Source organism: Eriocheir sinensis, chromosome 19, assembly GCF_024679095.1.
Source record: "Eriocheir sinensis breed Jianghai 21 chromosome 19, ASM2467909v1, whole genome shotgun sequence".
NCBI classification, from domain to species: domain Eukaryota; kingdom Metazoa; phylum Arthropoda; class Malacostraca; order Decapoda; family Varunidae; genus Eriocheir; species Eriocheir sinensis.
The window spans coordinates 16217696-16245552 of NC_066527.1; the positions used below are offsets into that span (position 1 = coordinate 16217696).

Here is a 27857-nt window from a genome sequence, read left to right on the forward strand (position 1 = left end):
TAAGGAAGAAAGGGTGTAGGAAAGAGACGGGAGGTAAATGAGAGGAAAATAAAGCGTTACAGAGGAGAGAAAAATAAATTAAGGGAATAAATGTGTAATAGGCGATGAAGAAAAGGTTTTAAGTGTTTGTAAATAAGGAAGAAAGGGTGTAGGAAAGAAACGGGAGATAAAGAAGAAAAAAATAAAGCGTTACAGTGAAGAGAAGAAACTAAGAGAATAACTGTTGTGTTTGAAGGTGATTTAGAAAAGGTTTTAAGTGTTTGTTGGTGATACAGAAAGAGTTGGGGAAAGGAATGGGAAGTATAAAAGGGGAAAATATGCGTCACAGGATCATTTATAGAATCAGTTACGGTTGAATTAAAGGATCAACACCCTTATCAGACGCCAAAGGGGATCAGTCGAGTTTCAGAGTGTTTTTGTCAAATTCACGGTGCAGAAGAAACCTTGTCAAACTATCGCTATGCTCATAAAACTACCCACCATGAAAATACTAACACAACAACCTCTACGAAAGCCTTGTCAAATGTGGGTGGGTGAGTCTTGTCAAACTATCGCTAGGCTCATAAAACTACCCACCATGAAAATACTAACACAACAACCTCTACGAAAGCCCTGTCAAATGTGGGTGTGTGAGCCTTGTCAAACTATCACTATGCTCATAAATCTACCCACCATGGAAACACTAACACAACAACCTCTACGAAAGCCCTGTCAAATGTGGGTGTGTGAGCCTTGTCAAACTATCACTAGGTTCTTAAAACTACCCATCATGAAAATACTAACACAACAACCTCTACGAAAGCCTTGTCAAATGTGGGTGGGTGAGCCTTGTCAAACTATCACTATGCTCAAAATCTACCTCTACGAAAGCATTAGAGAAACTGCAATAACACAGTGAAAATATCCGAAAGCCTTGTCAAATGTGGGTCTGTAGGCCTCAAAGTGTTAGAGAATATTACCCCAGAGTCGTTTTCGTTTGCTTGTTTGTTTGTTTGTGTACACGGTGGGTGAGTGTGAGGGCGTCGTCATGCTTTGCCGTCTCCTCAGGGTCAAGGGTGATAGGGTGAGTGACGCGGTACGACACTTTTTCCTGTCATCCCAGCACTCAGCCAGCGTTACCAGATCCTCGTATACCCAGAACATTGCATCTATCAGTCTCCGGCCCGAAAAAACTATCGTAGCCACACCAGTAACGATATCCAAATAAACTTAGTGTTAAAACCGCAAGGTATCGATGTTTTAGTATATACTTATGAGTCAGAAACCGAAGAATACGATGCGATAAGAATGATAAGCTGGTAACCACATTGATCCCAGCCGTGCGTGGAGATAAAACAGCTGATCATCAGTCACTTCCACACACGTCAGTGGGGAATAACCTTCATTCGCTGCCCTCGCTCTCCCTGGATACCGTGTTAGTAGTGACCAGGAACAGCACTATCAGAAAGGCTAACTACAACGTCCTGCAAGCTAGTACGTATTGGAGACCTTAAGAATATGATAGGCAAGCATTGATTTAAGAATGGGATAGGCTCACAAATTTCAGGTTTAAGAAATATAGGCAAGGGGTTTAAGAATTGGTTTACGAATTGGATAGGCAAAAATTGGTTTAAGAATTGGATAGGCAAGAATTGGTTTATGAATTGGATAGGCAAGAATTGGTTTTAGAATTGAATAGGCAAGAATTGGTTTTAGAATTGGATAGGCAAGAATTGGCTTTCGAATTGAATAGGCAAGAATTGGTTTTAGAATTGGATAGGCAAGAATAGGTTTTAGAATTGGATAGGCAAGAATTGGTTTAAGAAATGGATAGGCAAGGATTGGTTTAAGAATTGGAATTGCAAGAATTGGTTTTAGAATTGGATAGGCAAGAATTGGTTTAAGAAATGGATAGGCAAGGATTGGTTTAAGAAATGGATAGGCAAGAATTGTTTTTAGAATTGGATAGGCAAGAATTGGTTTAAGAAATGGATAGGCAAGGATTGGTTTAAGAAGTGGATAGGCAAGAATTGGTTTAAGAATTGGATAGGCAAGAATTGGTTTAAGAATTGGATAGGCAAGAATTGGTTTAAGAATTGGATATGCAAAAATTGGTTTTAGAATTGGATAGGCAAGAATTGGTTTAAGAATTGGATAGGCAAGAATTGGTTTATGAATTGGATATGCAAGAATTGGTTTATGAATTGGATAGGCAAGAATTGGTTTATGAATTGGATATGCAAGAATTGGTTTAAGAATTGGATAGGCAAGAATTGGTGTATGAATTGGGCCCCCCCAACGGATTTGACACGGTTTGGGAAAACTCTTATATCTAGTTAACTACCTTATTTTTTATATTGCAAATTGGCCTAATACTATGTTTTGATCTGATGGAACGTCTCCTGAAAAAAAGAAAAAAATATATTTCTCGGTTTGGCATATATGGCTATTTTTAGAAGTTTGAATAAAACTTGATATTTCTCTTGATTGTTAAATCATTGACTTTTCATATTTGCGTAGCTAAAAGTTAAGTATTTTTGCAAAGTTTCTGTGAGTCTGTTTTATTTAATTGATGTTTTAATTTTCCACAAAAAAAAAATGAATTTCAGTGATTCCGGAATGCGCGTTAAATAACAGACATTTGCAGTGATGCCATAAAATGTATTACCTGTATTAAAAATCGAGACTCACAATCTTTTAGTACATTTTACGTTCTGTAAAGACATACTAGAATGAAGAAAATCGGTTGAGAAACATGGGAGAAATTTAAACGTAAAGACCGATAACTTACGTTCTGAGAAAAACACCTCTAAAGTTGAGTGAAGATTTCCGCTCGCAATACGCTCCCCTCTCATTGGCCAGTTCCTTCTCCAATTTCTTATTTCTCATCTTTCTTTTTATTTAATTGATTTCGAAATCTATAATGAGGTTTGTCTGAGCATCAATTACTGCTGCGATTCCAAAATTTGACTTTTTATCCTCTCTGCCAGGAGCCATCATAAGTGACATCGATGTTGAGGACACCGCTTTCATCTGGATGTCTGTCTAGATTTTGAGCATAAAACTGAAACACTGCTTCCCTACTTCTTTTCAAAATATCCCTTCCATTTTCCACAGCTTGTTCATGGATGTATTTAGCGTATTTCACATAAATATTACTGGAAAAGTGACGCAAACTCAGCATACTGCAAAGCCTCTCAACACCAGCATAACCATGCCCCAGCAACATGACAAAATAGATAATCATTGTTGTCACTCTGAATGAACCAGTATTTCCACATTTCACTTTACCTGCTTCACTATTGTTATATATAATATGTTTACACTTTGGGCATACTACTTTTATGTTCACATCGCACTGATGATGGGTAAATTCACACGTAACTCCATGTTCCTTGTACTTGTTACACCTAACGTGTTTTGCAATTTCCCTAATGTCACTCTTCTTACATATAAGATTCTCTTCGTCCGTCACTTCCTCTTCTTTTTCCTTGTAAGAACGTCTCTTTCGTTTTTCTGCGCTTGAGATAGAAACAGCTGGATGTGGATTCGTTTCACCACCACCCAAAGCTCCTTCCACATCCCTTTCCTCGCTCGCCTTATCCACCACTTCTTTCTGCTCCGAGACTTGTGAGGTGGAGGACGTGTGTAGTGCAGTGATGGTGGTGGACGAAGTGTGTGGTGAGGTGGGAGACGGATGGTGAGGAGTCGCGGTGTCGTCCCGGCATGTGGCTTCCTCCCTCTGTCTTTTACGTTTTTCCTCTAAAGACTTCCTGCCAGCTTCTAATTTGCGTTTTCGTAATTGCTGAAGCTTGCTGTGTATACCCATAATGATTTCGTTACCCAGCAGCAACGAAAAATAAGGAAAAACAGGGATAAGAGGGTCGTCAAACGACAAATTTGACATACATCTTCTTTATTCCCCAGCCCGCAGGCTACTGAGTGGCCTTGATCTGTCACGGAGCACTGTACCTCACTCAGCCATGCCTGAGGTACTTCCAGATGTACGATTGTAATGTAAAGAAGAAGAATAAATATCTATCTTATGAAAACGTGAGAGTTTATAGGACTTTACTAGGATATAAACAAACCCGCGTGTTGCGCCCGGACCTTTAACAAGCATTTAAACCCACGTTTAAATCACTTCTAGTGCTCATAATGGGTTCTTACTTCACCAAAATGTTGCCACATGACGCTACTAATTTTAGAGACAAAAACCTAATAAGGCCATATTTTTCGATTTTTCCGTCAAATCCGTGGGGGGGGCCCTTAAGAATTGGATAGGCAAGAATTGGTTTATGAATTGGATAGACGGGAATTGGTTTATGAATTGGATAGGCAAGAATTGGTTTATGAATTGGATAGACAGGAATTGGTTTATGAATTGGATAGGCAAGAATTGGTTTATGAATTGGATAGGCAAGAATTGGTTTATGAATTGGATAGGCAAGAATTGGTTTATGAATTGGATAGGCAAGAATTGGTTTATGAATTGGATAGGCAAGAATTGGTTTATGAATTGGATAGGCAAGAATTGGTTTAAGAATTGGATATCAAGAATTGGTTTATGAATTGGATAGGAAAGAATTGGTTTATGAATTGGATAGGCAAGAATTGGTTTATGAATTGGATAGGCAAGAATTGGTTTATGAATTGGATAGGCAAGAATTGGTTTATGAATTGGATAGGCAAGAATTGGTTTATGAATTGGATAGGCAAGAATTGGTTTATGAATTGGATAGACAAGAATTGGTTTATGAATTGGATAGCCAAGAATTGGTTTATGAATTGGATAGGCAAGAATTGGTTTATGAATTGGATAGGCAAGAATTGGTTTATGAATTGGATAGACAAGAATTGGTGTATGAATTGGATATGCAAGAATTGGTTTATGAATTGGATAGGCAAGAATTGGTTTATGAATTGGATAGGCAAGAATTGGCTTATGAATTGGATAGGCAAGAATTGGTTTATGAATTGGATAGGCAAGAATTGGTTTATGAATTGGATATGCAAGAATTGGTTTATGAATTGGATAGACAAGAATTGGTGTATGAATTGGATAGGCAAGAATTGGTTTATGAATTGGATAGGCAAGAATTGGTTTATGAATTGGATAGACAAGAATTGGTGTATGAATTGGATAGGCAAGAATTGGTTTATGAATTGGATAGGCAAGAATTGGTTTATGAATTGGATAGGCAAGAATTGGTGTATGAATTGGATATGCAAGAATTGGTGTATGAATTGGATATGCAAGAATTGGTTTATGAATTGGATAGGCAAGAATTGGTGTATGAATTGGATAGGCAAGGATTGGTTTAAGAACTGGATCGACAAAAATTAGTTTACGAATTTCCTGTTTAATAATTAGATGGTGTACAAACAGAATGGTTGATGGAAGTAACAAATCAACGAGTAGTGTATTTACAGCAAACAACAAGAGAACTGCTTTACAAATAGAAGAGTGGATGAACGGAAAAATAAAACAGGGGTGTAGTTTTAGCAAATACGACTCCAAGCTTGGAATGGAAGTCGGGTAGACGGAGGGAGGAAACGAAGCAGGTAGAGGACATCATTAGCCACCTGTTCAGCATTCCACAAACACCTGAGACGCAGAGAAACAGGAAATGAAAGTGAGAGCGATGCGGGAAAAGGAAAAAAAAAAAAAAGAATATAGAAGATTAGAGAAGTGGAGGGATAGAGGGGGGGGGGGTAATGAACATCTTAAAATAAACAACAAACAAACTAACCCACTAATAACAAACTAACAAAACAAGAAAACAAATTAAGTAAAAAGCAAAATACGACAAAACCAGCATCTTCATCCCTCCTCCAGACACGATGCTGAGGCTGCTCCTGCTGGGGGTGGTGGCGGCGGCGGTGGCGGGGGAGGGCGGTGTGCAGGTGACCCTCAGCGGCGGGGTTTTCAAGGGGGAGACGCTGGAGGCGGGCGGCGAGCGGAAAGTGTTCTCCTTCAGAGGGATTCCGTTCGCCAAGCCTCCCGTCGGCGCCCTCAGGTTCAAGGTAAGGCGAGATCTTTTTCGTCTTCTTTTCTTTCCATGACGGATTTTTTTCTCCTTTTTTTTGTTGTTTTCAATTTTCTTCTGAAGTTTTGTATTAGTTCTCTTTTTTTTTGTTTGTTTGCTTGTTTCTTCCATTTTCTCTGTTCTCTTTTTTTTTCAATGTTATCTTATTTTTTTTTTCTTTTTAGTACCAGGTTTTGTTTTGTTTTTTGTTTTGTTTGTCTCAGTTTCATCCTCCCGTTTTGCTAGGTGTGTGTGTGTGTGTGTGTGTGTGTGTGTGTGTGTGTGTTCTTTAGGACCCAGTAGAGCCTTCACCCTCATTTTCCTTTGCCTCATTTCTCTCCAAAACTGGCGATGAGACAGAGATGAACACCGGGGCCTCGCGCAGCTACATTGTCCTTTGTTTCTTCAGGACCCAGAGCCTTCACCTTCTTTTTCTTCACCTCTCCTTACCGTTTTTTCCTCTCCACCTCCGTCCAACCGGCGATGAGACAGAGATGAACACCGGGGCCACGCGCAACTACAGTGTCCTATGTTTCTCCAGGACCCGGTGCCTTCAGAGCCGTGGGAGGGCGTCAAGGAGAGCGTCGCGCCGCCCCAGTGTCCTCAGTTCGACTTCGAAGGTCTGATAGGGGGCGGGGAGATGAAGGTGGTGGGCGAGGAGGACTGCCTCTACCTGCACGTCTACACTCCACAGGTGAGCCAGGTGACGAGGCAGGCGCAGCGTTGCCAAATTATCGTTCTCATCGCATTGCCTTTTCGTAGTTTCTGACATAACTATTGCGTAAGTGAAAAAAACATCACCACTATTTAACATTTTCAGCGATAACTTTAATTTTCGATCGTTATTTGTAAAGGTACGAGAGTTTTAGGAATGAAAATGCTAAAAATACGATGTTCAAAGTACGATAATTTGGCATCGCTGGGCAGGCGGGAAAGGGACAAAACAGGGAGATGAACTGCCCCTTTCACGCTCCTCCTTCCATCTCTTCGCCAGCTATGTGGTGACGAGCCTCTTCCCGTGATGGTCTTCCTCCACGGCGGCGGCTTCTTCATGGGGGACCCTGACTTGGCTGGAGGCTCCCCGCTGCCGCTGCTGACGAAGGACGTGGTGCTGGTGTCGCCGCAGTACCGTTTGGGGACGCTTGGTGAGGTTCTGTGGTTGGTACTTATAGAGACCTCCGCATCTCACATCAACTATTTCCAAAGGCCGAAAACGAGATGAATCGGGTTTTGCATGAGCGGTTTTCATATTCATGGCACAGAGGAAGAGTCAAACTACCACCAGGGTCAATGAAAGTACCTCTGGAAATGCTCAAAACTCCTATGAAAGCCTTGTCAGATGTGCGTGCCCGGGGCGGAGAGAGGTTTAAGAATATGGCCCTGTGTCTCTTGGGGGGCGGGTGTTTCGCTCCCCTTGCGTTCTTTCTTCCGCCATCCAGTTCATTGTCCGTTCCTCTTTCGTTCAGCTGTCCTCTTGTTAAAGCTCCTTGTTCTTCCCGCCTTCATGCAGTTTGTTTTCATTCTGCATCAACTGTCTGTTCTCTCATTACTTCTTCTCTCCGTCCTTTCAATTACCTCAATTCATGTCTCACTCCCTTCCCTCCCTTTTTGTCTCCCATCTTTCATCTTTTACAAATTCCTCCATTCCTTCCTTCCCCAACTCGCCCCTTTCCCTTCCCTTCCTTTTCCTTCCCATCCCTTGCCTACTCGTCCCTCTCTCCCTCCCTCTCTTTCCTTCCCACTTGACCCTCTACCTTTCTTATGCTACCCTCCCTTTCCATCCCTCCCTCTCCTACCCTCCCTCATGCCCTTAACGCCTCCTCCCTTCACAGGCTTCCTCTACACCGGGGACGATGTGATTCCCGGCAACATGGGGCTCAAGGATCAGACACTGGCGCTCCGCTGGGTGCAGGAGAACATCAGGAGCTTCGGCGGCGACCCAAAGCGTGTGACGATCTACGGCGAGAGTGCCGGGGGCGCCTCCGTCCACTTCCAGATGCTGACGCCCAAAGCTGAAGGTTAGTGGAGGGGAGGGGAGGGCAGGGGGGTGAGGTAAGGCAAGTGGGGGTGGGGGGGAGTTGTGTGCGTTAAAATATTAGTTTTTTTTTTTTTTTTTTTTTTTTTTTTTTACAGCACAGAGAGCAACTCAAGGGTAGCAAAAAGATGTAAAAAAAAAGCCCCCTAACAATTGCTCTCATATAGTGATAAGTATAGACTGGCCAAAAGAGAGGTCAGTTTCGAATGGAGGTGTCTTGATACATTCTTCTTAAAAGAGATCAAGTCATGGGCAGGAGGAAATACAGACGAAGGAAGGCTGTTCCAGAGTTTACCAGTGAAGGGGATGAAAGAATGGAGATGCTGGCTAACTCTTGCATATGGGGTTTGGACAGTATAGGGGTGAGCATGAGTAGAAAGTCGTGTGCAGCGGGGCCGCGGGAGGGGGGAGGCATGCAGTTAAGTTAGCAAGTTCAGAAGAGCAGTAGAACATATCGATGGAGGATAGAAAGAGAAGCAACATGGCGGTGGAATTTGAGAGGTAGAAGGCTGTCCGTAAGAGAAGGAGAGCTGATGAGACGAAGAGCCTTAGACTCCACTCTGTCCAGAAGAGCTGTGTGAGTGGAGTGAGATGCATACTCCATACGAGGGCGGACAAGGCCCCTGTATATGGAAAGCATCTGTGCGGGGGAGAAGAACTGGCGGAGACGATACAGAACGCCCAACCTCGAGGAAGCTGATTTAGTAAGAGAGGAGATGTGAAGTTTCCAGTTGAGATTTTGAGCTAAGGATAGACCGAGGATATTTAGTGTTGAAGAAGGTGACAGCTGAATGTTGTCGAAGTATAGGGGATAGGTGTTTGGAAGATTGTGTCGAGTAGCTAGGTGGAGAAATTGGGTTTTTGAGGCATTGAAGGACACAAGGTTCCTTTTACCCCAATCGGAAATTATACCAAGGCCTGAGGTTAAGCGTTCTGCAGCCTCCAGTCTGGAGTCATGTAATTCCTATTGAGAGGGTCCTCTGTTGAAAGAAGTTGAATACTGCAGAGTGAAGTCGTCAGCGCATGAGCGGATAGGACAGTTTGTTATGGATAGAAGATCATTGATGAATAACAGGAAGAGAGTGGGTGATAGGACAGAAAACCTGTAGAACAGCACTGTTGATAGGTTTAGGGGAAGAACAGTGACTGTCTACCGCAGAGATAGAATGGCCGGAAAGGAAATTGGAGATAAAGGAACACAGAGAGGGATAGAATCCGAAAGAGGGCAGTTTAGAAAGTGTTCTTTGTTTTCTTTGTTTGTTTGTTTGTTTGTTTTCTTTTTCTTTGTTTTTTTTATGACTTCCTTCTTTCTCGCTTTCTTACTCGGTTTTTTTGTCTTTCTTTCTCTCTCTGTCTGTCTTTCTTTCTTTCTTTCCCTCTTTATTTACGTGTGTATGTCTTTTCCTATCTATTTTCTCTTTGTTTTCTTTCATTATTTACTTCTGTTTGTCTGTCTGTCATCTCTACTCATTCCTGCTTCTCCTTCTCTCCCCCTCACTCCCGCACCTTCAGGACTCTTCCACCGCGCCATCATGCACTCGGGCACCGCATTGAACCCCTGGGCAGTCCGTCTGGATGACCCCAAGCGCGTGGCAGCAGGTGTGGGCCGCCAGATGGAGTGCGCAGGTGTGGAGGTGGACGGTCGGCTGGACAGCGTGGCGCTCCTCAACTGTCTCCAGAACGTGCCTGCAAGCGACCTCGTGATGACATCTCTGCAAGGCGAGGTGGGTGTGGGTGGGTGTGGGTGTGAGGGTGGTGAAAATGGGTGTAGGTGTGGGTGGTTTGTTTGTCACCATAAGGGAGGGAGCTAAAAGGAAAGAAATAAAATCAGCATCGAAAAATGGACGCCGCACGCTGCTCCAAATAAAGAAACAAGAACGAGAGGCCAGAGAGAGGCATGTGGAGGTGTGGAGGTGACATGTTTCTCTGCGTTCTCCACCCTGCATTCCTAGTGGACACGTGTTTCTAGTAGACTATCCACATGTCCCAATCCCCATTTCCACATTCCTTAAACACAAACTCCACTCCACTCCCAATCCCCATTTCCACATTCCTTAAACACAAACTCCACTCCACTCCCAATCCCCATTTCCACATTCCTTAAACACAAACTCCACTCCACTCCCAATCCCCATTTCCACATTCCTTAAACACAAACTCCACTCCACTCCCAATCCCCATTTCCACATTCCTTAAACTCCACTCCACTCCCAATCCCCATTTCCACATTCCTTAAACTCCACTCCACTCCCAATCCCCATTTCCACATTCCTTAAACTCCACTCCACTCCCAATCCCCATTTCCACATTCCTAAAACACAAACTCCACTCCACTCCCAATCCCCATTTCCACATTCCTTAAACTCCACTCCACTCCCAATCCCCATTTCCACATTCCTTAAACTCCACTCCACTCCCAATCCCCATTTCCACATTCCTTAAACACAAACTCCACTCCACTCCCAATCCCCATTTCCACATTCCTTAAACACAAACTCCACTCCCAATCCCCATTTCCACATTCCTTAAACTCCACTCCACTCCCAATCCCCATTTCCACATTCCTTAAACTCCACTCCACTCCCAATCCCCATTTCCACATTCCTTAAACACAAACTCCACTCCACTCCCAATCCCCATTTCCACATTCCTTAAACACAAACTCCACTCCACTCCCAATCCCCATTTCCACATTCCTTAAACACAAACTCCACACCACTCCCAATCCCCATTTCCACATTCCTAAAACACAAACTCCACTCCCAATCCCCATTTCCACATTCCTTAAACACAAACTCCACTCCACTCCCAATCCCCATTTCCACATTCCTTAAACTCCACTCCACTCCCAATCCCCATTTCCACATTCCTTAAACTCCACTCCACTCCCAATCCCCATTTCCACATTCCTTAAACTCCACTCCACTCCCAATCCCCATTTCCACATTCCTTAAACTCCACTCCACTCCCAATCCCCATTTCCACATTCCTTAAACTCCACTCCACTCCCAATCCCCATTTCCACATTCCTTAAACACAAACTCCACACCACTCCCAATCCCCATTTCCACATTCCTTAAACTCCACTCCACTCCCAATCCCCATTTCCACATTCCTTAAAAACTACTCTCAATCCCCATTTCCACATTCCTTAAACTCCACTCCACTCCCAATCCCCATTTCCACATTCCTTAAACACAAACTCCACTCCACTCCCAATCCCCATTTCCACATTCCTTAAACTCCACTCCACTCCCAATCCCCATTTTCCACATTCTTTAAATTCCACTCCACTCCCAATCCCCATTTCCACATTCCTTAAACACAAACTCCACTCCACTCCCAATCCCCATTTCCACATTCCTTAAATACAAATTCCACTCCACTCTCAATCCCCATTTCCACATTTCTTAAACACAAACTCCACTCCACTCCTTTCCACTCCATACCAAACCACTCCGTTGCTCTCTACTACTCCTCTCCAGTACTCCACTCCATTTCACTCCACTCCACTCCACTCCATTCCACCTCAAACAGCCGTGAAAGAGCTTATATTAATACATTCCCAAACTCTTAAATCTTATACTCCATTGATATACGTATTTTCCAAACTACACTCACATTCCTACTCCCGCTTCCACTTACTTGAAACAAACTCCATTCCACTCCACTCTACTCCACTCATCTCCACTCCGTCTTACTCCACTCCTCTCCCCCACAGACTTGGAACAACTTCCCTTTCCACATGGTGCCGCGCGTGGACGGTGACTACCTGCCCGACTACCCCGCCAACCTGGTGCGGGAGGGGCGGTACAACAAGGTGGACGTCATCTCGGGGGTGTGCCGGGACGAGGGGGCCTTCTTCGGGCTGGGTAAGTGGGGGTGGGTGGGGAGGGAGGGGAAAGAGGAGGGGTGGAGACGGAAGGGGAGGAGAGAAGAGGAGGTGAGGGGAGTAAGTGATGGGAAGAGGGGAAAAGGATAGGTGGGTGAAGAGAGGAATAAGACTGCTCTCTCTCCCCTCAGGCGCCCTCACAACCCCGGCGGGGGAGCAGCTGTTGTCAGAGTTCGAGAGGTTCGCCGCCTACTCGGTGGGTACGGACCAGGACGAGGAGCCCTACCTCCTGGCGCGAAGGATCTTTTTCCACTACCTGGGCGCCGGGAACCTCACCTTGACGCAGAGCAACATTGACCGCTGGATTGAGGTGAGGGTGTGAGCTGGGAAGGTGTGATGATGGGGGTAGTGGTAGTTTTTTGTTGTTGTTGTTGTTCTCTTTCCCATCCCTTCATTCATATAGCTCTTCCACTTTACACACTAACGGACATATTCTTAAACACTTCGGGACTCAGCCACACATATCTGACAAGGCTGTCGTAGGAGTTTTAGGCATTTCCAGGGGTGGTTTTATGACACTTTTGGTAGTCTGACCCCTCTTCTGCGCCATGAACCTAAAGAAACACTCATTAGAACCCGACTAATATCCATTTTGCCCTTTGGAAATAGGTGGTGTGGGAGGCGGAAGTGTCTGAGAGCTTATAAGACTCGTCACTCTCCACAGATTTCTTCGTTTTTCCTCACGACCTCAACGCGTCCACCCCGAGCTGTATCCTTCTCTCCCTGTTTCTGACCAATCCCTCTCTCCACAGATGTTCGGGGACGTATTCTTCAATATGCCTCACGACCTCGCCTCGCAGTTCCACGCCCGTGACGCTGATTACGGCCACGGAGTCTACATGTACCAGCTGGACCACCGCGGCCAGAACAGCTTCACGGAACTGGCGATTAGAACGAACATGACGATTGACTTCAAGTGTACGTGAACGCCACCTAACCTTTTTTTTTTTTCTTTTTTTTTTACAACAAAGGAGACAGCTCAAGAGCACAAAAAAAGGAAACAATAATAAAAATAAAAAAAATCGCTACTCGCTGCTCCTAAAAAAAAGAATCCAAAGAGGTTGCCGAAAGAGAGGTCAGTTTCGGGAGGAGAGGTGTCCTGATACCCTCCTCTTGAAAGAGTTCAAGTCGTAGGCAGGAGGAAATACAGATGAAGGAAGATTGTTCCAGAGTTTACCAACGTGAGGGATGAAAGAGTGAAGATGCTGGTTAACTCTTGCATAAGGGGTTTGGACAGTATAGGGATGAGCATGAGTAGAAAGTCGTGTGCAGCGGGGCCGCGGGAGGGGGGAGGCATGCATTTAGCAAGTTCAGAAGAGCAGTCAGCGTGAAAATAGCGATAGAAGATAGAAAGAGAGGCAACATCGCGACGGAATTTAAGAGGTAGAAAACTATCAGTAGGAGGAGAGCTGGTGAGACGAAAGCCTTAGACTCCACTCTGTCCAGAAGAGCTGTGTGAGTGTAGCCCCCCCACACGTGAGATGCATACTCCATACGAGGGCGGACAAGGCCCCTGTATATGGATAGCAACTGTGCGGGGTAGATGAACTGGCGGAGACGATACAGAACGCCCAACCTCGAGGAAGCTGATTTAGCGAGAGAGGAGATGTGAAGTTTCCAGTTGAGATTTTGAGTTAAGGATAGACCGAGGATATTTAGTGTTGAAGAAGGTGACAGCTGAGTGTTGTCGAAGAATAGGGAATAGGTGTTTGGAAGATTGTGTCGAGTTGATAGGTGGAGAAATTGAGTTTTTGAGGCATTGAAGGACACAAGGTTCCTTCTACCCCAATCGGAAATGATAGCAAGGTCTGAGGTTAAGCGTTCTGCAGCCTCCAGTCTGGAGTCGTGTACTTCCTGTTGGGATGGCCTTCTATTGAAAGGAGTTGAATAATGCAGAGTGGAGTCGTCAGCGTATGAGTGAATAGAACAGTTTGTTATGGAAAGATCATTGATGAAGAACAGGAAGAGAGTGGGTGACACCTGCCAATTAACCTGCTATTTACCTGTCAATTAACCTGCTATTTACCTGCCAATTAACCTGCTATTTACCTGCCAATTAACCTGCTATTTACCTGCCAATTAACCTGCTATTTACCTGCCAATTAACCTGCTATTTACCTGCCAATTAACCTGCTATTTACCTGCCAATTAACCTGCTATTTACCTGCCAATTAACCTGCTATTTACCTGCCAATTAACCTGCTATTTACCTGCCAATTAACCTGCTATTTACCTGCCAATTAACCTGCTATTTACCTGTCAATTAACCTGCTATTTACCTGCCAATTAACCTGCTATTTACCTGCCAATTAACCTGCTATTTACCTGCCAATTAACCTGCTATTTACCTGCCAATTAACCTGCTTTTTACGTTTTGATTAACTTTTTGTCTACATGTAAATTAACTCTAATTGACCTGCAAACCCTATTATTCACCCATCAACACCCCCTTCATTAACCCGCCCCTCACCCGCGTCCTTCCAGGGGTGGGCCACGGGGACGACCTTCAGTACCTGTCCAATAGCGTGTTCAGCGTCCCGCCCCTGGAGCGCACCGACGACCTGTTTCTGAGCGAGGTGATGCTGAGGCTGTGGACGACCTTCGCGGCGACGGGGTGAGCGAGAGAAAGATTTACATAGATTTACACAGGAACTCAGACCACACTGACCCTATGGTCCAGATTATATAAAAAAAATAATTTAGTTGGTAACAGTGGGAGGAGAGGGAAGAAGTGTGATTAGAGAAAGAATGTGAAAGGAGGAGTAGGTACATAATAAGAGAGAGAGAGAGAGAGAGAGAGAGAGAGAGAGAGAGAGAGAGAGAGAGAGAGAGAGAGAGAGAGAGAGAGAGAGAGAGAGAGAGAATAACAACCATGGTAACAACCCTCCCCCCTCCCTCCCCCCACCAGGAACCCCACGCCAGACCTCTCCCTGGGCTTCCGTTGGACGCCGGTGACCCCGACCAACCTTCAATACCTGAGCCTGACCCCGACTGCCAAGATGAGGCCCGACCCGCGCACTGAGGTGAGTACAGTAGTATAGTGGTAGTATAGTAGTAGTAGTGGGGGGGGTAGTAGTAGTGGTGGTGATAGATAGGGTAGTAGTAGTAGTAGTAGTAGATATAGACAGATAGATAGCTGGTCTCGTTAATAGATATACAGACAGACACACTAATAGACAGATAGATAGATAGATAAAGATAAGTAGCTAGAAAAGTAGATGAATAAGTAAACAAGTAAAGACAGACAGACAGATAGAGAGATAAATAGTAAAGTAGAATAGATAGATAGATAAATAAGTTGATAAATTAGTAGATAAAAGTATAAGTTGAAACAGATACATAGATTAGTAGACAGAAGCACAGGTAGACAAATACACAGACAGAGAGACAGATAGACAAACAAACACAAGCACAAACAAACACACGAACAAACCTGCCTGACCCGTTGGCTCCTCAGAATCGCGCCTTCTACACTGACCTGCCCACGAGGGTCAACCAGTTGCTGTTCCCGGAGAAGTTTGCGGCCCCGAGTGTGGCGCCCAGGGGGGGAGCGGACGCCCGGGGACACTGCCACGCCTAGGGGGCCGCCGCGCTCCAGGGGGGACGGGGGAACACAAGGGTAGAAGAAGGGGGTGTAGGCGTTCGTTAAAAACAGCCGAGGAAGACACGGCAGGGAGGTGACGTGTGTGTGTGTGTACAGGCCAAGTCAGTGTGTGTTAATTGGTACTGAAGAGAACTGTTATACGGAAAAAGGAGAGAAGCAAGAAATAAAGGAACAATTTGGTAAGATTAAATTAGAGAAAAATAAAGGACGGGAGGAGAATAATGGGTGGGAGGAAGTCCAGTCGAGGAAGGGAGGAGACGGACGAGAAAGGAGAGAAGAAAAGAAAGAAAACAAGATGAATCAGGAAGATGAAGGAAGGCGAGAGGAACAGAATGACGCGCTGAGGAGAACTGACCATGAAGACTTGTTCAGTTATGTGTGTATATAATAGTGTTTGTTAATAAAGGACACATGGAAGGCTGGTAATGTATTAAAAGATGTATCCTCTCTTACGTGTGTGTGTGTGTGTGTGTGTGTGTGTGTGTGTGTGTGTGTATATATATATATATATATATATATATATATATATATATATATATATATATATATATATATATATATATATATATATATATATATATATATATATATATATATATATATATATATATATATATATATATATATATATATATATATATATATATATATATATATATATATATATATATATATATATATATATATATATATTTATATATATATATATATATATATATATTTTTATATATATATATATATATATTTATATATATATATAGAGAGAGAGAGAGAGAGAGAGAGAGAGAGAGAGAGAGAGAGAGAGAGAGAGAGAGAGAGAGAGAGAGAATCAGAATCAGAATCAGAATGCTTTATTCCATTAAAGTACAATGTACAATGGCTTTTCTCTTAACTACTAAATATTTTACGTGGAATATAGATATCATAAATAAGAACTATTCGTTAACTACTCTTTTATCTTAATTACTAAATATTTACATGGGATATCATATATAGGAACTTATTAGATATAATACATATGTACGAGACTAATCCATACCTAGGATGCAGGGAGCGTCCATGTTGGCCACGTACACAGAGAGGAACTCTTCCTTTCCTCCGAGCTCAAACTTCACGTCCACTGGGCCTCTGAGCTCTGCGTAGTGTCCTGTGACTCCGCACAGTCGATGCGGCGTCTTAGGAAGCCGACGATGACTCACCAAGTCAGGCCGCACTAATGTGCGTTCCGGGCCTGTGTCGACGACCACAGGCCACAAAACTCCGTCAACCTTGCCCTCCACTTGGCAGCTTGTCATGGTGGTTCTCCTGCACACTGATATCTTCGGGGCATGTACAGGACAGACTGGTCGTTGCCCCCGTGAACCAGTCCTTCTTAGTTTCCCGAGTGGTGGTCCCTCGTTGGGGGCACATTTTTCCGACACTCATTCTTCCAGTGCCCCTTTTCTCCACAGGTCCAGCACTTGGGTCCTTCTCTGGGCTTCTTCTTAGCGCCACCTTCATATTCCTTCTTCCTCTTATAGCATTCGTTCTCCTTGTGCCCAACCTTCTCGCAGTACTAGCACGTTCCTTGGAACCTGTCTGTGTCGCTGACAGCGCCCTTTCGTGCCCTAAAGCCAGAAGTCGAGTCGTCCCTGAAGCTTGACAAGCTAGACCTAACAAAGGACTCAAACTCCATGGCACGTGCCAGAGCTTCCTGCATTGATGTTGGCTTAGCTTGGTTCACTTGTATCTTCAGCTGAGGGCTGTCCAGGGCATCGATGAATTGATCACGCAGCAAAACCGTCAGCAGGTCAGGGGTGGCACCTGGGTATGCCTTGTGCGCCATGCTCTCAAGGTCCTGAGCGAGTTCCTGAAGAGACTCGCCGCGCCTCCTGTTGCGGGTTCTGAACCTGACCCTGAAGAGCTCGTTCTGGTGCTTGGTCCCATATCGTTGCTCCAACGCCTGTGCCAGCCCGCTGTAGCTGCCCTTTGTCGCATTGTCGAGCTGAGCTAGGACCTCCAGCGCCGCCCCTTTCAGGCTAGTGGCCAGCTGTACCGCGCACTCTTGGTCATCCCATCCGTTCCGAGCTGCCAACAGCTCAAACTGAGCGCGGTAAGCCTTCCAGGAGACCTTGCCATCAAACTCCTGAGGCTTCTTTCTAACAGGCGAACCCAGCAGACTCATGGGGCTGGCGGAACTTCTTGCGGGGATAAACTCAGGCGAAACAGGGCTCAAACTACCCCGGACTTGCGTAGGAGAAGCATCTTGGGTACAACTAGCCCCTGCAGGCACTGGCTGTCCGTTTCCAGCCAAGCAGTCTTCAAGGGCCTTCACTCTGTCACTTACTTCTAATATTTCTTTGTGTGTCGTCTCCCGTACCACCTCCATCTCTTGTTGAAGATTTGTGTGTTCTTTCTCCACTTCTATCAGGCGTTGTCCCAAGTTCGTGGTCACATCAGTCATTTCTCTTCGCACTGACTCACTTCCATCTTGTACTGCTTTTAGCTGTTGCTGTAATCCTGTGAAGCGATCTTCTAGCTGTTCTTTGAGTTCTTGGAGTGTTCCTTCTTGTTGTTGCTGTGCTCTTTCTTGTTGTTCTTTGAGTTCTTGGTGTGCTTTTTCTTGTTGTTCTGTGAGTTCTTGGTGTGCTCTTTCTTGTTGTTCTTTGAGTTCTTGGAGTGTTCTTTCTTGTTGTTGCTGTGCTCTTTCTTGTTGTTCTTTGAGTTCTTGGAGTGTTCTTTCTTGTTGTTGCTGTGCTCTTTCTTGTTTCTCCCCCTGTAGTCTCAAGGCTTCCAAAAGTTCAGTCAACATGTCGTCCCTCTGGGCAGCTTGGGAACGAGTCTCCATGGCGAAAAAACAAATGGCTACACTCCTGACGCCAATGTTATGCCGGACGTGTTACTTGGGTTCCGTGTCGCCGTCAGGAGACTCCGTGGGAGGGAGATATGTAAACACTTTGCACAGCTTCTGTAGTTTAATGTTCTTCCTTAGTAGTACACTTCACTCTGACTCTTCACTTACCACTAGGTTACTATGACTGGGACTGGGACTCTCTCGCCCTCTTCTCCTATATATATCCAGAACAGTACAGTCTAGAATGTTACAGTATATTTTAGATCATACAAGAACATGTAGCAAAAGTATGTGCGAGTTGGCAACTCTTCCCGCCTGGCGCCTGGCCGCGCCCCGCGGGGCGCGGACGAGGCTTTGCTCCCCGCCCCCTTGCTCGCTCTTCCCGGAGCCTTCTAGAGCCCCATGGACGCCGGGGGAAGCTTCCAGCACAACAATACGTTTTCTGGTATAATTTTCTATACGCATGTGCCATTATTTGACCGAAACGTTTTGAGACTACTTATATATATACACCACCTCTCCTCTGCGACGGGCCGTCGCATAGACAAAGGCCCGTTCCCCCTTTTTAATGGGGTAAATCCTAAAAGAAAATACAATGTCTAGTACCTTCTCGATGGTCCTATATGGTCGCTTGGCTGTCTTGGACACCTCTTGCCAAGGACTAAAGACTTACTTTGTGCTGAGCTCCCGTTACCCACCACCTCTTAGCAAGGAAAAAAGACCAAGTTTGACGCCGAGATCAAATTCCGTCGCCGCTGTCCCGTCCTCCGTGGGCTGCGGTGGTGGCCTTATAAGAGGTGAGTGAGGCAGTTCAGGTCATCTTGCTTTCATTTACAACTGTTCTCTCCTTCGTGCATCTCGTAATTGGACGGTGTAGTTTTTTTTTTTTTTTCTTATGTGTTGTCTGTAGCGCCGATAGGCTCTTCTCGGGGGCTTGTGGACGGACCGATAGTGGCGCTGGCGAATATTTTTTATAGTGTCTGCCGTGATACTTGACTTGCTTGGCCCGTGCTGCCCCCCGGTGCTCCGCTTGACCGACGTCGCTGTTTTAGGGTTGATAGAAGATCTGGGGGCAGCGTGTGGGTAGCCTCCAGCCACTCGGTGATGGTAGGATACGCCTTGTGGTGGAACTCGAACCAAGGTCGTCGGGATATCACGTCCGCGGTGCAGCGACTGAACTAACCTCGCTCCTCAAACAACAACGACAAAAACTACAATTACTACTACAATTACTACTGCTACCAATACTCTAGTGATTACAACATGGCGTAATAGTAGTTGTAGTTGGTTTTCCAGAGTTAGAATTTCCTGCCACAAACGTATTTAGTATTTGACCAAAACGTATTGGTCCCCACAACGAAAAGCGTCACCACAGTCCGCATCCTTTATTTTGACAGCCAAGGCGACTGGTTGTCCGCCACACAACTCTTGACAAACAGAAATGAGGAACATTGATAAGTATGTGCCGAGCTCGGAGACCATCGCCGCTGTGTCTGAAGCTGAGTGAGTGAGTTCAGTTCACGTCGCTTCCACCTATAACTGTTTTGTCTTGATAACTATCGTAACTGTTCTGTCATGATAACTATCGTAACTGTTCTGTCATGATAACTATCGTAACTGTTCTGTCTTGATAACTATCGTAACTGTTCTGTCATGATAACTATCGTAACTGTTCTGTCATGATAACTATCGTAACTGTTCTGTCATGATAACTATCGTAACTGTTCTGTCTTGATAACTATCGTAACTGTTCTGTCATGATAACTATCGTAACTGTTCTGTCATGATAACTATCGTAACTGTTCTGTCATGATAACTATCGTAACTGTTCTGTCATGATAACTATCGTAACTGTTCTGTCATGATAACTATCGTAACTGTTCTGTCTTGATAACTATCGTAACTGTTCTGTCATGATAACTATCGTAACTGTTCTGTCATGATAACTATCGTAACTGTTCTGTCTTGATAACTATCGTAACTGTTCTGTCATGATAACTATCGTAACTGTTTTGTCTTGATAACTATCGTAACTGTTTTGTCTTGATGCCTCTTGTAACTGTTCTGTCATGATAACTATCGTAACTGTTTTGTCTTGATAACTATCGTAACTGTTTTGTCTTGATGCCTCTTGTAACTGTTCTGTCATGATAACTATCGTAACTGTTCTGTCTTGATAACTATCGTAACTGTTCTGTCTTGATAACTATCGTAACTGTTCTGTCTTGATAACTATCGTAACTGTTCTGTCATGATAACTATCGTAACTGTTTTGTCTTGATAACTATCGTAACTGTTCTGTCATGATAACTATCGTAACTGTTTTGTCTTGATAACTATCGTAACTGTTTTGTCTTGATAACTATCGTAACTGTTCTGTCTTGATAACTATCGTAACTGTTTTGTCTTGATAACTATCGTAACTGTTTTGTCATGATAACGATCGTAACTGTTTTGTCTTGATAACTATCGTAACTGTTCTGTCTTGATAACTATCGTAACTGTTTTGTCTTGATAACTATCGTAACTGTTCTGTCTTGATAACTATCGTAACTGTTTTGTCTTGATGCCTCTTGTAACTGTTCTGTCATGATAACTATCGTAACTGTTTTGTCATGATAACTATCGTAACTGTTTTGTCATGATAACTATCGTAACTGTTTTGTCATGATAACTATCGTAACTGTTCTGTCTTGATAACTATCGTAACTGTTCTGTCTTGATAACTATCGTAACTGTTCTGTCATGATAACTATCGTAACTGTTTTGTCATGATAACTATCGTAACTGTTCTGTCTTGATAACTATCGTAGCTGTTCTGTCTTGATAACTATCGTAACTGTTCTGTCATGATAACTATCGTAACTGTTTTGTCATGATAACTATCGTAACTGTTCTGTCATGATAACTATCGTAACTGTTTTGTCATGATAACTATCGTAACTGTTCTATCTTGATAACTATCGTAACTGTTCTGTCATGATAACTATCGTAACTGTTCTGTCTTGATAACTATCGTAACTGTTTTGTCTTGATGCCTCTTGTAACTGTTCTGTCATGATAACTATCGTAACTGTTCTGTCTTGATAACTATCGTAACTGTTCTGTCATGATAACTATCGTAACTGTTTTGTCTTGATGCCTCTTGTAACTGTTCTGTCATGATAACTATCGTAACTGTTCTGTCTTGATAACTATCGTAACTGTTTTGTCTTGATAACTATCGTAACTGTTCTGTCATGATAACTATCGTAACTGTTCTGTCATGATAACTATCGTAACTGTTTTGTCTTGATGCCTCTTGTAACTGTTCTGTCATGATAACTATCGTAACTGTTCTGTCATGATAACTATCGTAACTGTTCTGTCATGATAACTATCGTAACTGTTCTGTCATGATAACTATCGTAACTGTTCTGTCATGATAACTGATCGGGGAGGCGGTGGCTGAACGGATAGCGAGACGGCCCCGCGTTCAGGAGGACGCGAGTTCAATCCCCGACCGGTGCCACCAAGCTGGGATTTTTCAGCCGCCGCCGAGTGGCTTAAAACTACCCACATGCTGTCCAGAAGACCACCTATCAACCAGGACTCTAGATTCTAGGATTAAAGATGAGCTCCGGGAGGGCAGCATGAGCCAATGCAAGATGGCGCCACTATAAACACTCGCCTGCGCCAGAACGGGCTGGGCCGACCATCAGGACCCACCGGGAAGAAGCATTGGACCGACCATCAGGATCCACCGGGAAGAAGCCTACCGGCGCAATAGGCCAAGACGTAAAAAAAAAAAAAAAAAAAATCGTAACTGTTCTGTCATGATAACTATCGTAACTGTTCTGTCTTGATAACTATCGTAACTGTTTTGTCATGATAACTATCGTAACTGTTCTGTCTTGATAACTATCGTAACTGTTCTGTCATGATAACTATCGTAACTGTTCTGTCATGATAACTATCGTAACTGTTCTGTCATGATAACTATCGTAACTGTTCTGTCTTGATAACTATCGTAACTGTTCTGTCATGATAACTATCGTAACTGTTCTGTCTTGATAACTATCGTAACTGTTTTGTCATGATAACTATCGTAACTGTTCTGTCTTGATAACTATCGTAACTGTTCTGTCATGATAACTATCGTAACTGTTCTGTCTTGATAACTATCGTAACTGTTTTGTCTTGATAACTATCGTAACTCTCTCTCTCTCTCTCTCTCTCTCTCTCTCTCTCTCTCTCTCTCTCTCTCTCTCTCTCTCTCTCTCTCTCTCTCTCTCTCTCTCTCTCTCTCTCTCCTTTCACCCATTCACGTTGATTTCGGCGCCGTGGAAGCTGAGGGAGTGTTGGTGCTTGCAATGGGAAGTGGGATACGGCGTTGATAGACAGACAGACAGTTAGACAGGAAAGAAAGGAAGGGAAGGACGGGCTGTCACGTTGATTTCGGCGCCGTGGAAGCTGAGGGAGTGTTGGTGCTTGCAATGGGAAGTGGGATAAGGTACTGATGAAGGGGATGAAAGAATGAAGATGCTGGTTAACTCTTGCATAAAGGATATGGACAGTAAAGGGATGAGCTTGTTTGGCTGTCTACACTTCACCACACACTCCCCAGGTTCGGCTAAGGTGTACGCGAATTTACCAGTGAAGGGGATGAAAGAATGAAGATGCTGGTTAACTCTTGCATAAGGGATTTGGACAGTAAAGGGACGAGCTTGTACGGCTGTCTACACTTCACCACACACTCCCCAGGTTCGGCTAAGGTCCTGGTGTACGCGTGTCGTCGTGGTGAGCTCCGACGTCGCCTTCCTCGCCGCCTTCGCCCGCTGGTCTCTCCGTAGCCGCCTTCTCGTGTGGGCGGCGCGGCTGGTGGTGCTGACGAGCCTGCCGCCGCCCCTCCTCCTTGCCCTCCTCCCCTCCAGCTGGACCTTCGCCTAGATGAACGCTGTGTTTGTCAATGTGGAGGATGCGACAGCTGGGGCGAGGTGAGAGGAAGGGATTGTTGTTGGTGTTGTTAGTGGTGGTGGTGGTGGTTGTGGTTGTTTTTCCTCTTTCTAGTTCTTGTTCTTCGTTTTTTTTCATAGGTTTTTCTTCTCTTTTCCATTTTTCTTCTTTTCTTTTTATGTAAGTCCTTTTGGTGGTTGTTTTTCTTCTCTTTCTTGTTCTTCGTTTTTTTTCCCTTTTTCTTCTTTTCTTTCTTTTTCATTCTTTTACTTTTTTTCCTTGCTCTTCTTTCTTTTCCTTTTTGTTCCTCTTTTTTCTTCTTCTTTTCATTCTTCTTCCTCTTCTTCTTTCTTCTTATTTTTATCATAGTAGTAGTGAAAGTATCAGTAGTAGCAGTAATAGTAGTAGTAGTAGTAGTAGTAGTAGTAGTAGTAGTAGTAGTAGTAGTAGTAGTAGTAGTAGTAGTAGTAGTAGTAGTAGTAGTAGTAGTAGTAGTAGTAGTAGTAGTAGTAGTAGTAGTAGTAGTAGTAGTAGTAGTAGTAGTAGTAGTAGTAGTAGTAGTAGTAGTAGTAGTAGTAGTAGTAGTAGTAGTAGTAGTAATAGTAGTAGTAGTAGTAGTAGTAGTAGTAGTAGTAGTAGTAGTAGTAATAGTAGTAGTAGTAGTAGTAGTAGTAGTAGTAGTAGTAGTAGTAGTAGTAGTAGTAGTAGTAGTAGTAGTTACAACTGACCCTTTTTCTCCTCCATTTCTATTGTTTATTCTTTATTTATTTATTTTATTTATTATTATTTTTCTACTTCAGGTATGACGTGTACGCCTTCCTGCCCTTCAGCCCGGCGAGGGTGGCAGGTTGCCTCCAAGCGCGGCGGCCTCGTCCAGCGCTCCCACCTGCCGCTCTTCCCTGACAAGTATTCCAGGTGTGTGTGTGTGTGTGTGTGTGTGTGTGTGTGTGTGTGTGTCTGTTTCTGTGTGTCTGTCTGTCTATCAATATCATATTCCACTTCCGGCCCATTGCAAGATTCAACACTTCCTCACTTTTCACGGCGCCGAGATCAACGTGACAGCCTTCCGTTTCCTTCCTTTGTGTTCCCTCATAAGTCTTTCGTGTGTCTGTCTGTCTGTCTATCACTTCCTTATCCCACTTCCCATTGCAAGCACCAACACTCCCTCAGCTTCCAATGCCTTATCCCACTTCCCATTGCAAGCACCAACACTCCCTCAGCTTCCAATGCCTTATCCCACTTCCCATTGCAAGCACCAACACTCCCTCAGCTTCCAATGCCTTATCCCACTTCCCATTGCAAGCACCAACACTCCCTCAGGTTCCACTGCCTTATCTCACTTCCCATTGCAAGCACCAACATTCCTGGGGATTAGCAAGGGAGGAAGGAGGAAAACGAGGAGGAACAGGTAGGAGCGAGGGATGAAGAGAGAGAGGGAGATGAGATAAAGGAGGAAGAGGAATGGGTGAAAGAGAGAAAAGATATAGATAGATAGATAGATAGATAGATAGATAGATAGATAGATAGATATAGATAGATAGATAGATAGACAGATATATATATATATATATATATATGTATATAAATATATATATATATATATATATATATATATATATATATATATATATATATATATATATATATATATATATATATATATATATATATATATATATATATATATATATATATATATATAGAGAGAGATATACATAGATTTACATAGAAAATCAGACCACACAGACCTCATGGTCCAGACTTGGTGGTCTGTCCTTAAACCTAAGTGATTTTACATTAATCAGAAGACTCCAAAACGTTGCATTTCTACTCTAGTTGATATTAAATTGAAGGAAGTGACGGTCGAGCTTATTTTTGAAGGAGTCAATCGTGTTACACTGGACCACTGATGATGGGAGCTTATTCCATTCTCGCACTACAACGTTGGTGAAGAAAAATTTGGTGCAGTCTGAATTTACTTGTCTACATCTGAGTTTTACGCCATTGTTCCTCGTGCGCAAAGTGTCATCGATCATAAACAATGTTGATCTGTCTACATTCGTGAAACCATTAAGTATTTTAAAACATTCGATCAGTTTTCCTCGGAGGCGACGTTTCTCAAGAGAGAACATGTTAAGGGTAGAAAGCCTTTCTTCGTAGGATTTGTTGCGCAAGGAAGGGATAATTTTTGTTGCCCGACGCTGAACACCTTCTAATTTAGCAATATCCTTTGCATGGTGGGGAGACCAAAACTGTACCGCATATTCCAAGTGGGGTCTGACTAGACTGTTGTAGAGCGGGAGTATTACATCTTTATTCTTAAATACAAAGTTTCTTTTAATGAAGCCCAACATTCTGTTCGCTTTATTTGCTGCATCGATGCATTGCTGTGAGAATTTGAGGTTTGACGCGATTTTGATCCCCCAGGTCCTTGACGCATTGAACGCTTTGAGTTTAACGCCGCGCATTTCGTAATCAAACTTCTTATTCATCTTTCCAACTTGAAGGACCTGGAACTTGTCTACGTTAAAGGGCATCTCCCATCTATCCGACCAAGTTTAAATTTTGTGCAAATCCTCTTGGAGGCTTTGCCTGTCTTCGTCAGTGAGAACCGAGTTACCAATCTTTGTGTCGTCTGCAAATTTACTAATGCGGTTATTGAGTCCAACATCCACGTCGTTGATGTAAATAATGAAGAGCACTGGGCCAAGGACCGAGCCCTGAGGGACGCCACTAGTGACCGGCGCCCACTCTGAGTTAAATCCGTCAATCACTACTCTTTGTTGTCTGTTGCTCAACCAATTCGCGATCCATTGGTTTACCTGACCGTCAATACCTATTTGCTTTAATTTGTAAAGTAATTTATGATGCGGGACTTTATCAAACGCTTTCTGGAAATCAAGACAGACTACGTCCAGTGATTTGGTTACGTCATAAACAGTGAAGAGGTCGTTATAAAAGGTTAATAGATTTGATAGGCAGGATCTTTTGTTTCGGAAGCCATGTTGTGAGTCCCCAATTAATGAGTGGCTTTCAAGGTAACTCACAATTTTGTCTCTAATTATGCCCTCAAGTAGCTTACCTACAACCGAAGTTAGACTAATGGGCCTGTAATTACCTGGTACTTTTTTGTCTCCTTTCTTGAAAATCGGTGTCACGTTAGCCTTTTTCCAATCTGAAGGGACGATGCCTTGTCGCAAGGACATATTGAATACGGTTGTGAGGGAGGAGAGTATTTCGCTCTTTGTTTCTTTCAGCAGAGTTGGATATACTTTATCAGGTCCAGGACTTTTATTTGTTTTAAGTGATTTGAGGGCTTTAAGGACTTCATCGGGTTTTATTTCAAAGTTAGACAATGCATGCTCGGGATTTACATTAGTACTGGTGTTGTTAGTGATGGTGGGAGGACTGTTATTATTAAACACCGAGGAAAAGTAATTATTTAATAGGTTTGCAACGTGTTGGCTGTCAGTCACTAGTGCACCGTCGCGGTTTGTTAAAGGTCCAATTCCACTTCTGATCGCCTTTCTGTTGTTTATGTAACTGAAGAAGGATTTCGGATTATTTTTACAGTTGGCTGCAATATTTTCTTCATATCTACGCTTTGCCTGATGCACTAATCTTTTTACTCGTCGCCTTGCATCATTGTAAAGTCTAATGTTTTCGGGCGTGCTTTGGTCTTTCTTTAACCTGTAAGACAATTTTCTCTCCTTGACTGAGTGTTTAATTTCGCTATTAAACCAAGGTGGACTTTTATTAGTGTTAACTCGCTTCTCGCACAAGGGGACAAATATGTCCTGCTGAGTGAGTAAGTGATTTTTAAAGTTTAGCCAGGCGTCCTCTGCATTGCCGTCATCTGATAGTTGCATATCTATTAGTTTTCGTCGGATTTCTACGAAGTTGGCTCTTTTGAAATTGGGCACCTTAACTTTATTTTCAGTCACCGATGTTTGAGCTCTAATGTCAACGCGCACTAGTTTATGATCGCAGGAACCGAGGTGTTCTCCTACCGTGACATTACTGACTAGGTTATCTTGGGTCGCTATAACAAGGTCAAGTATGTTATTTTGTCGAGTTGGTTCAGAAACCATTTGGCTTAGATAATTTTCCTCTAGAAATTCGATCATTCTATGGGACTCACCTTCTGTACCCGACAGTGTCGCCCAGTCGATATGGGGGAGGTTAAAGTCTCCTAGTATCAGTGAGTCGCTGTTATTAAGTGACTGCCTTAAGACGCTGTACATTTCAAGATCGCCATCAAGTGATTGCCCCGGAGGCCTGTAAGTGACAGATATATTTAAGTTGACTTTTGCAATGTTTACTCGCACGCACGTTCAACGTTACTGTTTCTTGGTGTTTTGTCAGTAGGTTGCAAGTAGCTTTTGACAAAAAGGGCGACACCACCCCCTCTACGGTTTACACGATCATTGTTGAAGAATCTGTAGCCATCTATGTTGTATTCGGAACTTAAATCAATATTAGTGGTGTCGATAAATGTTTCGGTTATAGCAATTACGTCAAAGTTTTCTGTCAGAGCAAGACATCGCAGT

The 27857-nt window shown here is 43.5% G+C and overlaps 1 protein-coding gene across 2 annotated transcripts in view; it reads left to right on the forward strand.

Moving 5' to 3' along the window:
* Positions 1-1314: 1314 nt before the first annotated feature.
* LOC127000778 (cholinesterase 1-like) overlaps positions 1315-27857 on the forward strand; it is a 56102-nt gene continuing 29559 nt past the window's right edge. The window contains exons 1-12 of one of the 2 annotated variants that reach the window (XR_007754503.1): positions 1315-1473; positions 5819-6006; positions 6550-6702; positions 7003-7153; positions 7841-8026; positions 9556-9767; positions 11765-11915; positions 12067-12245; positions 12688-12853; positions 14420-14549; positions 14844-14958; positions 15393-15612. Coding sequence is in view for 1 of the 2 variants with exons in the window: in XM_050864811.1 (XP_050720768.1) it covers positions 5824-6006; positions 6550-6702; positions 7003-7153; positions 7841-8026; positions 9556-9767; positions 11765-11915; positions 12067-12245; positions 12688-12853; positions 14420-14549; positions 14844-14958; positions 15393-15515 (1749 nt within the window). In the remaining variant the exon portion in view is untranslated. Of the gene's footprint in view, positions 1474-5818; positions 6007-6549; positions 6703-7002; positions 7154-7840; positions 8027-9555; positions 9768-11764; positions 11916-12066; positions 12246-12687; positions 12854-14419; positions 14550-14843; positions 14959-15392; positions 15961-27857 lie in introns of those variants that run through there. The other variant, XM_050864811.1, reaches the window with a different exon arrangement.